The following is a 15,771-nucleotide window of genomic DNA, read 5'->3' as shown; positions in this document are numbered from 1 at the left end:
GCTAATCTTACTCACACAGTCAGCTACCTCATTGCGCCTCTTTTTTTCTTTGCGTCATGTGCTGTTTGGGGAGGGTTTTTTGGAAGGGACATCCTGCGTGACACTGCAGTGCCACTCCTAGATGGGCCCGGTGTTTGTGTCGGCCACTAGGGTCGCTAATCTTACTCACACAGCTACCTCATTGCGCCTCTTTTTTTCTTTGCGTCATGTGCTGTTTGGGGAGGGTTTTTTGGAAGGGACATCCTGCGTGACACTGCAGTGCCACTCCTAGATGGGCCCGGTGTTTGTGTCGGCCACTAGGGTCGCTAATCTTACTCACACAGTCAGCTACCTCATTGCGCCTCTTTTTTTCTTTGCGTCATGTGCTGTTTGGGGAGGGTTTTTTGGAAGGGACATCCTGCGTGACACTGCAGTGCCACTCCTAGATGGGCCCGGTGTTTGTGTCGGCCACTAGGGTCGCTTATCTTACTCACACAGCGACCTCGGTGCAAATTTTAGGACTAAAAATAATATTGTGAGGTGTGAGGTATTCAGAATAGACTGAAAATGAGTGTAAATTATGGTTTTTGAGGTTAATAATACTTTGGGATCAAAATGACCCCCAAATTCTATGATTTAAGCTGTTTTTTAGTGTTTTTTGAAAAAAACACCCGAATCCAAAACACACCCGAATCCGACAAAAAAAATTCGGTGAGGTTTTGCCAAAACGCGTTCGAACCCAAAACACGGCCGCGGAACCGAACCCAAAACCAAAACACAAAACCCGAAAAATTTCAGGCGCTCATCTCTACTTTTCAGGGCTATTTGATAAATAGACCCCAACATCTGATTGTAGATGAATAATCGTTTCAAACAAATAAATCCCTCCAACTGAAGTTAATAATGAAATACCTCAAATTAAACATGTGTGAGACTGTCCTTCAATGAGATGAAAGTTTAGTAGTCAACAACTTCATTGGATTTAGGTTTATTGGCATGGTATTTTTAGAAAATGGATCAGTGGGCAAGTATAAAGAAGTATCTTACTAATAATTTGAGTGCAGTGTATTATGAAGGTGGCACCTGTGTACGGTTTTCTTATCTAATTCAAATATTTATTTTAGACTTGCAGCATTAATGAGGACACTGATTTTGGCAACTCTCAAAGTCTTTGATCCTGTGCAATGACAGTGTCCTCTAACAGTATAAAACAGGAGCTGATCCCAGGTATTGTCCATAGATTGAGGTGAACCCAACAATCTGCACAATGAAGAGCATCATTTTCTTTATGCTGGTTGGTCTCAGCCTTGGCAATGAAGGTAAGAAACTCCTTGGTTCTAGTAAATAGTTGTTGCATTATGTGTAGTATATTTTCATTTCTGCAATACTTTGAAGTTCAATATTGATGAGTCATAGCCAAAGTTGGTATTATAAAGTAGGGATCTGCATCGATATCTGATATTTCAGAAATACTGTAGAAATTTTTCTGACTGGAGGGTCATGATATTTCAACCAATATGGTGCAGTCTATATATCATGCAGATCGATCCTATTGCTATGATATACTACATCTTTCCTATCCCAACACTCTCCTACATTGGTTTTTGTCTGTCCTGAGATTCTCTGAGAGGCTAAGAACTTCATGGTGTCTCCTTATAGGCGCTCTCTACCTCTCAGAGACTTTCAGAGCTGCAGCCGAGTGCTGCAGATCTGCTGTAGACAGCAGTTGCTCATGTGCAGCACCTAACATTGATATTTAGTAATACAGTACCAATATTATTCTGAACATACCTGTATTATGTATCATTCCAAATATGGCGATCCCATATCAGCCCAGAATATCGATAAAGTAACACTGATTGGTCATCCTTAGTATCAAGATATACCGTACTTACCATATAAAGCGTTAGATGGACATAGGAGTGATTTTAGAGGTCTTATTGAGATGGTAATTTACATCCATTCTATATGTTTAAAAACAAAACCATTTTATAATGATTATTTTATGTCAGTATTTATTATCAAATGAAATTTTACATAATTATCAAGGCTTAACTTTTAGATTTTACAACCTTTGCTGTTGTATAAATTAAGGCATAACGTAATAAAGGCAACAAATGTTAAAAAATATTGTCTTTAATTATTGGTCTGGAATCGATGTATAATAAAACATTTTTAAATTGTTTCCTAAAATACATCAGGAGTATCAGTGGAGGTGGAGGAGGGGGCGACTGAGCAAATGCCCTCTAAATGTTTAATGACAGCAATACAGGTATTATTGTTTTTTTTATGTCATTTGTAGTTAAAAGAAATTGAAGGAAGTTAACACATTTCATTTATACATATAGTAGCTGAGTTGGGCAAAAATTAAAAAAAGATCAAATGTACACCTTAGCAAAGTCATCTTGACCCTGAAGAGAGACAGAATTAAACATTGTAGAGGTATATAGGATAGGGAAGGGGGGAGGGGTGATGTCCTGTAAATTGGGCTGTAAATTACAGTGTAAAAATAAATGTGTTCGTTATGGCATTTATAATGTTGACAGTCATAATGTGGACTACAACAAATCAATAGGTACTGCACGTCGACATGTTCATAATGACAACATGCACGATGTTGACTTGGAACATGTTAACACTGCCGCAACATTGACAGTTTGAAATGAGAACAGCTAACCCTAATGTATATTGCCAACATTCTGACAATGTACATGTCATATATACAGTAAACATTTTAACCATGTTGACATTTTGCAGATGTCGGCATGTTCAATGTCATCATTTTAGCCGTGGTGACATGATAAAATTCAACATTTTGTTGTTGACATAATGACTGTCTATATTGTGAATGCAGACATGCTGACTGCACAGCAGAATAAAGCTGTCCAGTATTTAGAGGCTACATGTAAAAGTAGTCAGTTTTTATCTCACATGCAAAAAAAAAAAATGTATTTGCACCCTTTACATTAATATGGTTTGTCTAGGTGCACAGCTGTACTTTTTTTTCTTCCCTTTAGTGCCATTTAGCTCCATAGGGTTCTAAACTGACCCCCAACAAAGACACATAGATACAGTACAGTAGCAACATGATCATATAGCTGACTGACAGCATGAATATCAAGCTAATCTGGTATAGAATTAAATACAACAGATAAAAGTACAAAAAATGCAAGATAATATTATTGTATATATATGTATATATATATATATATATATATATATATATACATAGCAAGTGGAAGGAGGCGGCGCTCAGAGACTTTCCAATTTCAAACGTGAACAAGTTTAATGGCTTAGTGATGCACCATTAAACTTGTTCACGTTTGAAATTGGAAAGTCTCCGAGTGCCGCCTTCTTCCGCTTGATACATTGGGGGCTGTTCAGTCCATGAGGAAGGCACTGTGAGCATATTACCACTGCAGCCGAGGGCCTGCTGGAGTGCTGGATCTCTCTGTATGTATACATATATATATATATATATATATATATATATATATATATATATATATATATATATATATATAGTGAGGTGGATGCCCGGCACTCTGGACTCAGTAAATGTAGTAAATGATAGGCCCTACGGTACTGTCAACGTTTCAATTTATTGTAAATTTTCCTCAAGACATATGAACAAAATAGACAAACACTCACCTTATATCCCCACCATTGTGCTCAGTGCGCTGGCCGTTGCGGGGGACCGCCTCCCGGCGAGGTCCGTCGGGCCGGAAGTCTCCCGTCAGCTGTTGCGCAGTAAAAAGACGTCATCACGTATAGCGTGATGCACGTCCAGTGCTGGGTTACCATGACATCGCTAGAAACAACAACAATGATTGCATAAGCTTAGCAATGATCGCTATAAAAGACAGATTAAATACTGTGCTGCAAATCTGTAAAACTATACACTGTTATCCACTGGTATCTGATATGCATTTCTTAAAAGTGGCAGTATAAGAAAGTCAAGGAAGTAAAAGAGAGAGAGAGAAAGAAAGACGAGGAGAGGGACACAGAAGAAGAAAGGGGAAAAAAGACTTATGATAGCCATATTGAAATTAAAGAAAACAAGATAGAGGTACCATATCATTAAGGCCCCGAGGGGTTACAGTGTCCAGTTTGTGAATCCACCTTGATTCACATCTCAGAAGGGCCTTGCCCCGGTCACCACCCGACGGACCTCGCCGGGAGGCGGTCCCCCGCAACGGCCCGCGCACTGAGCACAATGGTGGGGATATAAGGTGAGTGTTTGTCTATTTTGTTCATATGTCTTGAGGAAAATTTACAATAAATTGAAACGTTGACAGTACCGTAGGGCCTATCATTTACTACATTTACTGAGTCCAGAGTGCCGGGCATCCACCTCACTACAAACACGTGAAAACGTCAGCACGGGCACCGGACCAAGTTACCCTTCCTTCCAAAGAGTGCCGGACCATCACATATATATATATATATATATATATATATATAATAAAACACAAATTCCCAAGTGCGCTAAGATGGAATGTATTTACACACTTCTTCAGGTGATAATTTCGTCAGAATGTAGACTGGAGGATATTTAAAACTGCGGACCTGTAACTGACACCCCTCACCAAAATAGTCACCCAAACAAGAGGCCAATCGGCCAATTAGTAAAAAGTTGTTTTAATAACATGTAATTGAACATATGAGTTTTTACACAGTTCACAATATAAAATTATATGAATAAAATACAACCAAAAGAATACACAGCCAACACGTTTGTGAGATGGATCCTAGATACCCCTCACCTTTTGCAAGGTGCGAGCTCAACAGGGAGTATCTTCACAAACTAGATTGTGATCCTTTGACTGACAAACCCAACGCGTTTCGTCTTATCGACTTCATCAGGGGTAACGAGTATAGAAAAAGGACTAATTTGCTCTCGATGGATTTGTATAAATGATCCTATCCTCAAAAAAGGATTATTCAAAATATATCGGGACTTAATAAGTGGAGCTCTTATATCCGGACTCCTAATGGATGTTTCTTCTAAAAAGTATAATCAATTAAGTGATGATGTTTTATATGGACTACCTTAAAGCTAATTTAGGCATGAAATCTTTATCAAACCGCCTAGAGGAATTATTGATTCTAGCCTCCTAGGAGTGCTGACAACCGAATATCGGTTTACTCTGTGACTTCCACATGCAGCTAAAGTTTTCCCAGGATCCATTCTGTGAGACCTATGGAGGAAGCCACATCATTTATACCTTTGAGATTGTCAAACCAGCCATTTAATTCTGGAGTTTTCTACTGTATGAAGGTCAATACTTGAATTAGAAGTAGTCTCGGTTCTTAAAAGTGGATACCATTTTTTAGGTAGTTTACAAAAATGCCGATATTCGGTTGTCAGCACTCCTAGGAGGCTAGAATCAATAATTCCTCTAGGCGGTTTGATAAAGATTTCACGCCTAAATTAGCTTTAAGGTAGTCCATATAAAACATCATCACTTAATTGATTATACTTTTTAGAAGAAACATCCATTAGGAGTCCGGATATAAGAGCTCCACTTATTAAGTCCCAATATATTTCGAATAATCCTTTTTTGAGGATAGGATCATTTATACAAATCCATCGAGAGCAAATTAGTCCTTTTTCTATACTCGTTACCCCTGATGAAGTCGATAAGACGAAACGCGTTGGGTTTGTCAGTCAAAGGATCACAATCTAGTTTGTGAAGATATTCCCTGTTGAGCTCGCACCTTGCAAAAGGTGAGGGGTATCTAGGATCCATCTCACAAACGTGTTGGCTGTGTATTCTTTTGGTTGTATTTTATTCATATAATTTTATATTGTGAACTGTGTAAAAACTCATATGTTCAATTACATGTTATTAAAACAACTTTTTACTAATTGGCCGATTGGCCTCTTGTTTGGGTGACTATTTTGGTGAGGGGTGTCGGTTACAGGTCCCCAGTTTTAAATATCCTCCAGTCTACATTCTGACGAAATTATCGCCTGAAGAAGTGTGTAAATACATTCCATCTTAGCGCACTTGGGAATTTGTGTTTTATTCTGTATGTTTTGAGGTCTCCCAACAAAGATCTCTCCCGAAGTGCTGCTCCCTGGTTGGCGCGAGATAAAGATACTATTGTGTTTTATATATATATATATATATATATATATATATATATACTGTATATAGTTCAGTTAAATGACAAGGTGCAAAGAACAATTCTAAGGGGGTTATTCTTCAGAGTTGTTAGCAAACCAAAAAAGTTAGCAATTGTGGCAGAGCCATGCTGCACTGCAGGTGGGGCAGATATAACATGTGCAGAGAGAGTTAGATTTGGGTGGGGTGTGTTCAAATCTAAATCTGAATTGTAGTGTAAAAATAATGCAGCCAGTATTTACCATGCACAGAAAAAATATAGCCCACCCATTCTAAATCTCTCTGCACATGTTACATCTGCCCCACCTGCAGTGCAACATGGTTTTGCCCAATTGCTAACTTTCTTGGTTTGCTAACAACACTGAATAACATCCTAAATCCATAGTAACCATAAAGATATCAGCTTTCATTAGTCTTAAGGCCCGTATTCACGGGGAGATGTGGGGAGAGATGTGCGCTGAGCGAATCGCTCAGCACACATCTCTTCCCCCGCTCAGCACACAGTGCGATGTGTGCTGAGCGTGCAGGGAGGGGACGGGGGTCCGCTCATTTCACCCAGCAGGTGACATGCCAATCATGCCAATCTAGCACCAGCGATAGCCCCGCGCATCACTATCGCTGTGGGGGTACACACGGAGGGATCATGCTTAAAATCTAAGCAATGTAGTCAGATCGCTTAGATTTTATGCCGGGATCGCTCTGTGAGTACCCCCCTTAAGTACTGTACAATAGATCGGTTAAGTTCATAGCTTGTTGCTTGCTATCAGTCACAACATGTATTGTTCCTGGCATTGTTTTATTGATTATAATGCTATGGCCACATAATTATACTGAAATGCTATGGCTTCCTTAGCTGTGATGTTGGGTGTGTTTGTGATTCACTTCACTGTAATTAACCTGAGTTCTGCATATCACATATTTCATGTATAGTATTATTGTATTTACTATTATTTTCTTTTGTTCAATAGCATTGCTCACCTGACTTGCTGACTAAACTTGCCAAAACCCTTTGTATGCATAGAAATGAGGTAACTATATATGTTGCTTTTGATGCTCTTATATGTATATTGCAAGTGAAAGATGTAAGTGTATATGAAACAGAACAAAAGTAGAATACAACTTAAGTGATGAGACAGAAAGCATGCAAAATATCATTTTGGATCTATTATAAATGATATATTTAGCAAACAGATATTTTTATTGGTTTGCATACCAAACGATAAATAGCCATGGCATATCATTAGCTGGAATACCTATAGCCCAATAAATATTTTTTATATGTGAGAACATTTTTGTTCATACTGTATCCACATATTTAGTATACAAGAAAACCAGAGCACTCCCTATTGAAACATATGTCCTTACTAAGCCCTGCTATTATACGAGAAATATTCTAAAATAAAAATATCAAGCAGCTGTATTGTAATCCTAATTTACAGCAACAGCACTGAAATAAAAAATATATAAACATAAAATTCATATTTTATATATATATATATATATATATATATATATATATATATTCACTATGGGTTCAGTACCAAGTAGTTGCTTTCTGTCTAATAATAATAATAATTAATATTTTGTATATTTCCAAACCCTCATGGTGAAACTCTGCTTTCAAAAATGAACACACTCTAGAGATCCTGATAGATATATAACTTTAGGTGGCACTGCAATAATTATTACCAATAATTATTGCAATAATTGGGGCACTGCAGTAATTATTACCAGTCAGTATCACAATGGATATTTTCATTTTGGGAGGCCCATTTATCATATAATATTTTCAGGTGTTTTCAAGGTGGATCCCCTAAAAGTATTAAGTAGGGATCGCAGAAGATATCTCCATATCTGTCTCAGTCAGAAACGGAGGGACCATAGCAGCTGCAGGCCCCATAGGTTTCTATGGGGCCTGCGACACAGTCAGGTTTACCAAGCTCCAGAATGTTAAGCATTCTAGAGTTTGACCCATAAGTCAACTCTATCTGAAAATGGCATTAGCTGCTGTAGCCTGTGAGCTACATTCCACAGAAATTACCGAGATTTGTTGCCTCTGGTATCCCTCCCATGCAATAACAGACATGTAGACTGTGCATGGGCAGGGGGACCCCAGATCCCAAAGGACAACTGAAATTATCGCTTTTGTAATCATTTAATTTCTTACACATCATATGGAAAGGTACCCAGTCTCAGGTGATTAATAGCACATCTGGGTGATCTGTAATCACCATAGCATATGATAATAAATTATAGTTATCCAGTTTAAAGTTAAATCACAGGATCAGTGGTAGCCAGGGGTGTAACCAGAACTTTGTGTGCCAAATAGCAACATATTTTAGGGGCCCCTCTACCAATGATTTTTGAGAGACACCTCTCCAAAGCAGTTGATATTTTTACGCCCCATAATAGTGACCTGGTTCATTTTCTGAACCATAATAGTGCCCTAAATAATGTAATGTCCTATAGTAGTGGCCTAGTTAATATAGTAGTGTCCCTTTATTTTATGAACCATCATAGTTCTCTAGTTTGCATTATGTCACATTGTAGGGCTGCCAGGACACATAATTCCACACTGTGTCCCCAATTCACATTATAACATATAGTACCCCCAATTCACATTATGACATACAGTGGCCCCCTATTCATACTGTGCCACCTTAGTGCCCCAATTCTTATCATGTAACATTCTAGTGCTCTCTACATTACAATGAACTGATGAGAGTATGACACATTACAGTGCCCTCCAGTTCATATTGTGCCACATTACAGTGCCACCTTACCATTATAACATCCACTACACACTCCTGTCACTGAAAATGTGATGTTCCACAATTCAGGATAAACAATAGATCAGCCTGAATTGCTTAGCAGGCAAATCTGGGAAATTGGTATGCAACTTTATAACCTGAGCCGAGGCTTCCCTAACATCTGGGCCCCTTAGCAATGGCATCCCTTGCACCCACTGTAATCACGCCCATGGCAGTAGTGAAAACTGCTGTCCTTGCAAATTACATCCCTGGCATATTGGAGGAGTCTTTCACATGCCTTGAAAAATACACAAAAGACTACAGAGTATACAGAGCCGGCAACAGGGGAGGTCAAAGGGGACACCTGTACCAGGCCCCAAGGATCAGAGGGGCCACAAGGATATGGCCCTTAGTGCCCGACAGGGATGTGACCCGTCTTGTCTAAATAAGGCAGCGATCTGTAGGCAGTGTGGGCGTAGTCTCAGAGTGACAGGAGCCTCTCAAACACAGTGACTGTGCTGCGCGAGTGTGCGCCCACTCTTCTGGGTCCAGTTCTGTTGCAGGCAGTTACAGGACATGGCAGCAGCTTTGTGATGGCCTTTTCTGGTGGGGTGTGAGGGCCACATGGTACATGCTGTGCGCTGTTTGGGTCTGGATACTTGGGAGTGCAGCACAGGTGAGTCTTTCCCCAGGGTTAGAGTGGTTTGGTGAGGGGATTCAGGGCTTTAGGACAGGGTGGGGGAGCTGGGAATACAGCATGGAGTAATTGGGAAGAGACAGACTGTGGGGTGTGTGGGAGGAAGGAGATATACATTATATACAAAACAGTGTAGATCGCACACACTTTCAGTCATAAATGGATGGGTGCACGGTGATCAATAGTGCATATCAAAAACTGTGGAAAATCCACATAAACCAGCACACCTAAAGTAGCAGCAAAATCCATTGAATTTAATTCATATATTTCTTTTGAAAAAAAGTGCATCGTGCAGACATAAGCATAAACAGCAATAGAGATGAAAAAATGATACTTAGCAGGTCAGTGCATCGTGGCAAGTGACAGCTCCTACAGCTGTTTCTGTGCAACAGCACCTTCGTCAGGGAAAGCCATCAGTAAGTCTAGCCATCACCAGAGATCACATATATACAAACTCTGATTACAACACAAAACAAACACCTGTTTAATCTGCTGGTATGATGTCCCAGTGCTCACCTATCAGATGCACATGGTGTACTGCGCTCACTCCTTCCCCGTCACTGCATAATGCCCTGATCACTTAGAGCCAGTCGTGCAGGGTTTATGGGCCGCCACTTCTAGATGTCGAAACAAACTCCTCGGACGGATGCAGCATGGGACGGACCAACGTGACGCGAAACTTGCTCCAATGTCAGCAGCATCAACATCCGGGCGTCCCTGTCTCTGTAGATGTTGCCAGGCAACTCGTGGCAACGCTCCCCTCCTCATGGTTGGCCAATGGTGCACTTGCAGAGGCAGGGGGAAATACTAGTGAGCCATGTGTAAACAATCAAAAATATAAGACTACATCAATAAATGCAGTCTCTGAACAATGAAAGGGACATGTAAACAAACCAGAACAGATTGTGGGGACCAAAGATCATTTCTCACTAAGGACAGGATGAAGTGTGAATTTACATGACTAACAAAGGGGAGTATATAATATTAACCCTATTTTAGTAAATATAAATTATTGGGTCCATCAGATAAACCAGCTTGATCTTCCTCATCCATACTCAGAAAAAAGGGGTAAACGACAACTCCTCGTTTAGTCCATTTGGTGCCATTGTCTCCATATTATAAATGCATTTACACTCCTTTTGTAGTAGGCTTGTGTTCCTGTCACCTCCTCTACGGGAGGGGGGAACTTGTTCAATTGGCATTAATTGCAGTGTCATTGGCATTACTTGGAGAGTCCTTGATCATGTGCTTTGCTGCCTTAAAATGACGTGCTACTGGTGGTGTGGTGGCATCTAATTTAATAAGAGCTTTCTTAATTGAGCTTACGATGCATATATCAGGGTCAGGCGGTGAGCTAAATGACTCAGGAGGCACTGGCTAGCACCAGAGCCAGATTTACACACAATATATGCGTCGAAGGGTACATCTGGGCATTATGCAGTGGTACAGCACTATAAACTACTGGAAATTTAGTGAGATTTGTTTAGAGATGTGTGGAGAAGATAGGCAGGGGAGGCACTGCCTCACATGCCATATACATTTTACTCCACAGTTTTGGCAATAAAAATGATTAGAATAATACAAATAAGATATTTCAAACATATTCTTTGTGTTTTTAATATACTTTATACAGTCAAAACTCTGGCACAACGTTACTATGACAGGAAAGACTCTGCCTCACCTGCCTCACCCCACTGCACGTCACATTTATATATAGATATAGATCGGACGGAGAATCTTCTCCGAAACATGTCGGCCCACGGTCAATAAATGACACTTGCTTAAATTCTTGACTCAAGTCTGCTGAGTGTTTTTCTTGCTGTACAGTGGAGCTCCAATACCCCACGAGGAGGGCACCGCAGCATTTATACCAGTATTGATCTGAGTGCCGGACTTCTACTGGACACATATATATATATATATTCTGAGGGGGCCCCAGGGATATCACTGTACCGGGCCCCAAGACTTCTGTTGCTGGCCCTGAGCATACTGTATATTCAACTTTTCAGAACTCTATTAATGGTTCTTTCATTGGGAACAAGCATCATATACAGTAGGCTTACCTTGTAAGCAGTTTACCACGTGTAGGACGTTGTGAGCCCATCACAGACCTGGCTACTCTAGTTATCTGTTTAACGGTCCATCAAATATCCACCTCCATTAATAGTTTGTGACATGTATATTTTATTAAATAAATAATTTAATTACATTTTATTAAACTGTTTAATACACATTTTAATTATGATGGCCTTTTGGGCAATTAACAATGACACGCATTTGGTACAGCATGCATAACCTTTATTAAGTAATTGCCAAAATAACAATGTGCACTCTATTGATTTTCTTTAACCTTTGTCTCTACAGAAAGAAACATACAGTCAACAATTAATTGAAGACGTAAAAAGTGTTCTGGTAAGTTTTGTTTATTTCCTCTAACTATACAGTAAATATATAAATATTTATTAATAAATATATTTTTTAAATTCACTTATTTAAATATCTCATTTGGTATAACTAGATGAGCTTGGTGTAGATGATGAATACTGTACATTGATGGGCCAGAGATCAAGCAATGTTTCTTCAAGTAAAAGGGGTCTATGCATGAAGCAGTGAAAAGAGTGGGCAAGTGAGCCAATGAAGAAGTTGCCCAAAGCAACCAATCACCTGCTACGTATAACTATATAGAATGCACTTGAGAAATGTTACTTCAATGCTGTTTGGTTACCATGGGCAACTTCTCCACTGGCTCATTTCCCCACTAAACTGCTTCATGAATAGACTCCATAGACTTAATAAAATACAATATATTTATAACAATGTTCTAATAATTAAAAAATTGGGACAAAAGCAATGATTTTAAGCTGTCAGTAAAATGCAGGAATAAATAATTTATAAACAGGTATCAGTTAAGCTTCTATGTCATGCTGTAGAATAGTTTTGCCCATCCCTACATTCAGTTGATGTTCTGCATCAAAAAATGTCATTAGGGATGTTCTGCTGGGCATTCTGGCAATGCTTGGCTGCGCACATATTAGACATGTACAGTAGTGCCAAGAAATCACCGGCATCACAAAAAATGTGATGCCGGTGGATGCAATGTACTTACTGTTCCAAAACTGCAACCAATACCCAGAATTAAATTACCCCCTTACATATCCATCTCTTATTCAGCTAACTTTATATTGCGAGCAGAGGCATCAGAACGGGGAGGGAAAGGGGGCAGCACGCCCTCCAAACATGAGAGAGGCGCCACTGTACAGGAAGAGCAATGTGTGGTCAGGTGAAAGACCGCACACTGCATCCTCTTTGCAGTGTGGGAGAGGCGCTGATGTACTGGAGGAGCAATGTGTGGTCAGGTGGAAGACCGCACACTGCATCCTCTGTGCAGTGTGAGAGAGGTGCCGATGTACTGGAGGAGCATTGTGCGGTCAGGTGGAAGACCGCACACTGCATCCTCCGTGCAGTGCAGGGAGAGACAGAGCAGCGGCAGCCTTTTCATGATGTATAGTGTGCTCCCAGGCGCCAAGCTGGCAGGGCACTGCACAGCTACTGCGGTCCTACAGTCTTTCTACTCCTTGTAGTGCCTCCATCCCTGGTACTACAGGCCACGTACTCACAAGAGGCTCCACCTCCTTCCAATGGTACCACCTCCTCACTAGTGGCTCCAGGGGTGAAAAATTGGGATTAAATGTTGCCCCCCCCCCCCCCAACATAAAACGTTCTGACGCCCCTGATTGCTAGGTTTCATGAACATTCTATGAGCAGCTTAATCCATATCATACACTAATGAGGTCTTACTATATATATGCCTTAAATGACGGCTCTATGAGGCTATTAAAAAAAACAGCCTTTAACCTGTACTGTAAACACAGGGATGATATCCGCTACGCTAACCCATACATTCTGCATAAATTGCAGAATGTATGGGTTTCCCCATGTGTTATATCCCCAGAGAGTGCCTTTTCCCACAGACATTTCCTCACAGCTCCTGAAGCTATGAGAGAAAGTCCTCCTCTGTGCTTTAACATATGGGGTAAAGTCGCTAATTGAATTGGAGGCTGCGGGTAATGAGCTGCGGGGTATATCTCACAGTATGCTTGAAATAGATAGAACATAAAGGTAAATAGTGGAAATTTACATGACTTATAGGACGTCCCTGCATTCATTTTAGAGTAGAAAAATGCATTTCTACCTTGCTGAGATATATGTAAATGCATTCTTAGTAGATCTTGACTTAAAATGATTTGATAAATATGGGGTGGTCACAAACCATTTAAGTCTGATAACAAAAATATTGTATATTGCATCAGTGACATGCTGCCGCAGAATGTCCTATGGGATGCTCTAGGACAGTATATTATTTATTTATGTATTAGCAGTTTATTATATAGCGCAGCATATTCCGTTGTGTTTTACAATTAAAACAACAGTTATAGAATAAAACTGGGCAAAGACAGACAGACATAGAGGTAGGAAGGCCCTAGGAACATTTCTGCGCAAGGAATGTTCACGCCCTGCCTGCACAGCTGGGAAGACACAAGACTAGCACTGCTACTTCAGAGGACATCAGCAATAATCAAGGACATGCTTAAAAACAGCGTAACTTTTTTTTTTAAATGTTCGCTATACAAAAATAATAACAAGTAACATTCATAGACATATATGCAAATGTTTCAGGAGCTGGTGGCAGGCAAAGCATCAGTGTGCAGTAACCTAATTTAAAATCTGTCAGTGTGTAGAAATTTTAATTTTAGCCCCAAAAGTGATAGAATATTAGTCCAGTTTGGCTGTTTCACGTGAAATTGGACTGAAAACATCAAATACCATCAGTCAGAATCTAATTAGATGATTTTAGTGCTAGAGATTATCACTGACCAATGATCCCAGGTGTTATATGCATACAGACATTGACTGACAGAGCCAATTGTTTGTCTTCATTCACCCATACACATTTGTAATACCAGTATGCCGTACCACGATGCGAAGAAGGTTGAGGTATCTAATGTATTCCTTACATAAGACTGAAGGTAGGCTCGGTAAAATATGCTCCTTTATCTCAAAACTGATATACAGTATGTGCATGTATTCTAAGTTTCCTATTTAAGCTTTGACTGCTCTGAAGTCAACACTCTAAACTGCTGTCATCTCACAACATGATCATTTTATATACAATATAAATATTTTAATGTCATTTCATTTTTGATACTCAACAGAAACCATATGAATGTACCATCCAGGAAGTTACTGGACTTAACTTGGTAAGTTTAAAAATATACTAGTAATTTGCACCTGTTTTTGACCATGGATGGAAACTAATTATAGAAGAGCATGAAGGGTGGAGAGGAGATTTGCACATGCACCAGCAGGTGGCGCTTTCGCCCGGGCATGTCCAGGAAGTAGAAGCATGTGGTGAATTCACTGCTGCTTCCCAGGCTCTATGCACAGACAGCAGCACTGCAGAAGCACCCAGTACAGAGGGACAGCTCCTCCTGATGGGATGGTGAATGGAGGACTCATTCACCCTCCTCCATGTACTACCATACTAGCAGCATATCCTGTAAGGGCAATGCGAGCACCTCTAAGCCATGATCACATATAGTGGGGATGGAGGAAGTTGGGGGATTTCTGAGTACAGGCTCTGCAGGCTGTTTCTGCACCGTAACCTTCCCTCAGCATCCATGTATATACATGGCTGATAAAGTCTATAGGATGCATATGCAGTTATGCATGTGACTGATGTATAGTGTGGTGCAGCTATGGCTATGCGCTGTGCTCTGACCTTCTTGGCATGAGCTGGACAGTAGAAGGGACCCACCCTTAAGCCTTGATTGTTGATTAAGGGGTTCACAGAGCCTGCAAATCTCTGATTATGTCTAATGAACTGCGGAGTGTCCATAGTGCATCCACAACAACACCAATACAGAGAATTTTTATTTTTCACACAAGCATATTTGCATAACAGCAGCTGTGTATTTTCTGCTTCCTGGTGTGATGCCTTCATGTCTGCCTGACATAGAGGCCTGGATGTACTAAAGGAAAAATGCGGTAAAAAAAAAAGAAAACTAACTGCCGGCCGCCTGCTTAATGATGTGGAGGGTATTGCCAGCTTTTCTGGCATAACCCTATAGAAGCCTATGGGCTACTTTCCGCATCCTGCCGTCTCTCTGCCACCCAGCGCTGCTCAGACAGGCCCTCCTCACCTGCGTGCTGGCAG

The 15,771-nt window shown here is 40.3% G+C and overlaps 1 protein-coding gene across 1 annotated transcript in view; it reads left to right on the top strand.

The window, feature by feature from the left end:
• The first annotated feature begins 1,225 nt into the window (after positions 1–1,225).
• The window catches only part of LOC134956770 (uncharacterized), a 47,792-nt gene continuing 33,246 nt past the window's right edge, over positions 1,226–15,771 (top strand). The window contains exons 1-5 of the mRNA XM_063938732.1: positions 1,226–1,298; positions 2,181–2,251; positions 7,079–7,138; positions 11,922–11,969; positions 14,771–14,815. Of these exons, the coding sequence (XP_063794802.1) occupies positions 1,247–1,298; positions 2,181–2,251; positions 7,079–7,138; positions 11,922–11,969; positions 14,771–14,815 (276 nt within the window). The 5' untranslated portion in view covers positions 1,226–1,246. The remainder of the gene's footprint in view (positions 1,299–2,180; positions 2,252–7,078; positions 7,139–11,921; positions 11,970–14,770; positions 14,816–15,771) is intronic.

This window comes from Pseudophryne corroboree, chromosome 9, assembly GCF_028390025.1.
Source record: "Pseudophryne corroboree isolate aPseCor3 chromosome 9, aPseCor3.hap2, whole genome shotgun sequence".
Classification (NCBI taxonomy): domain Eukaryota; kingdom Metazoa; phylum Chordata; class Amphibia; order Anura; family Myobatrachidae; genus Pseudophryne; species Pseudophryne corroboree.
Note: the sequence above shows the minus strand (reverse complement) of the source record. Positions and strands in the feature narration are given on the sequence as shown.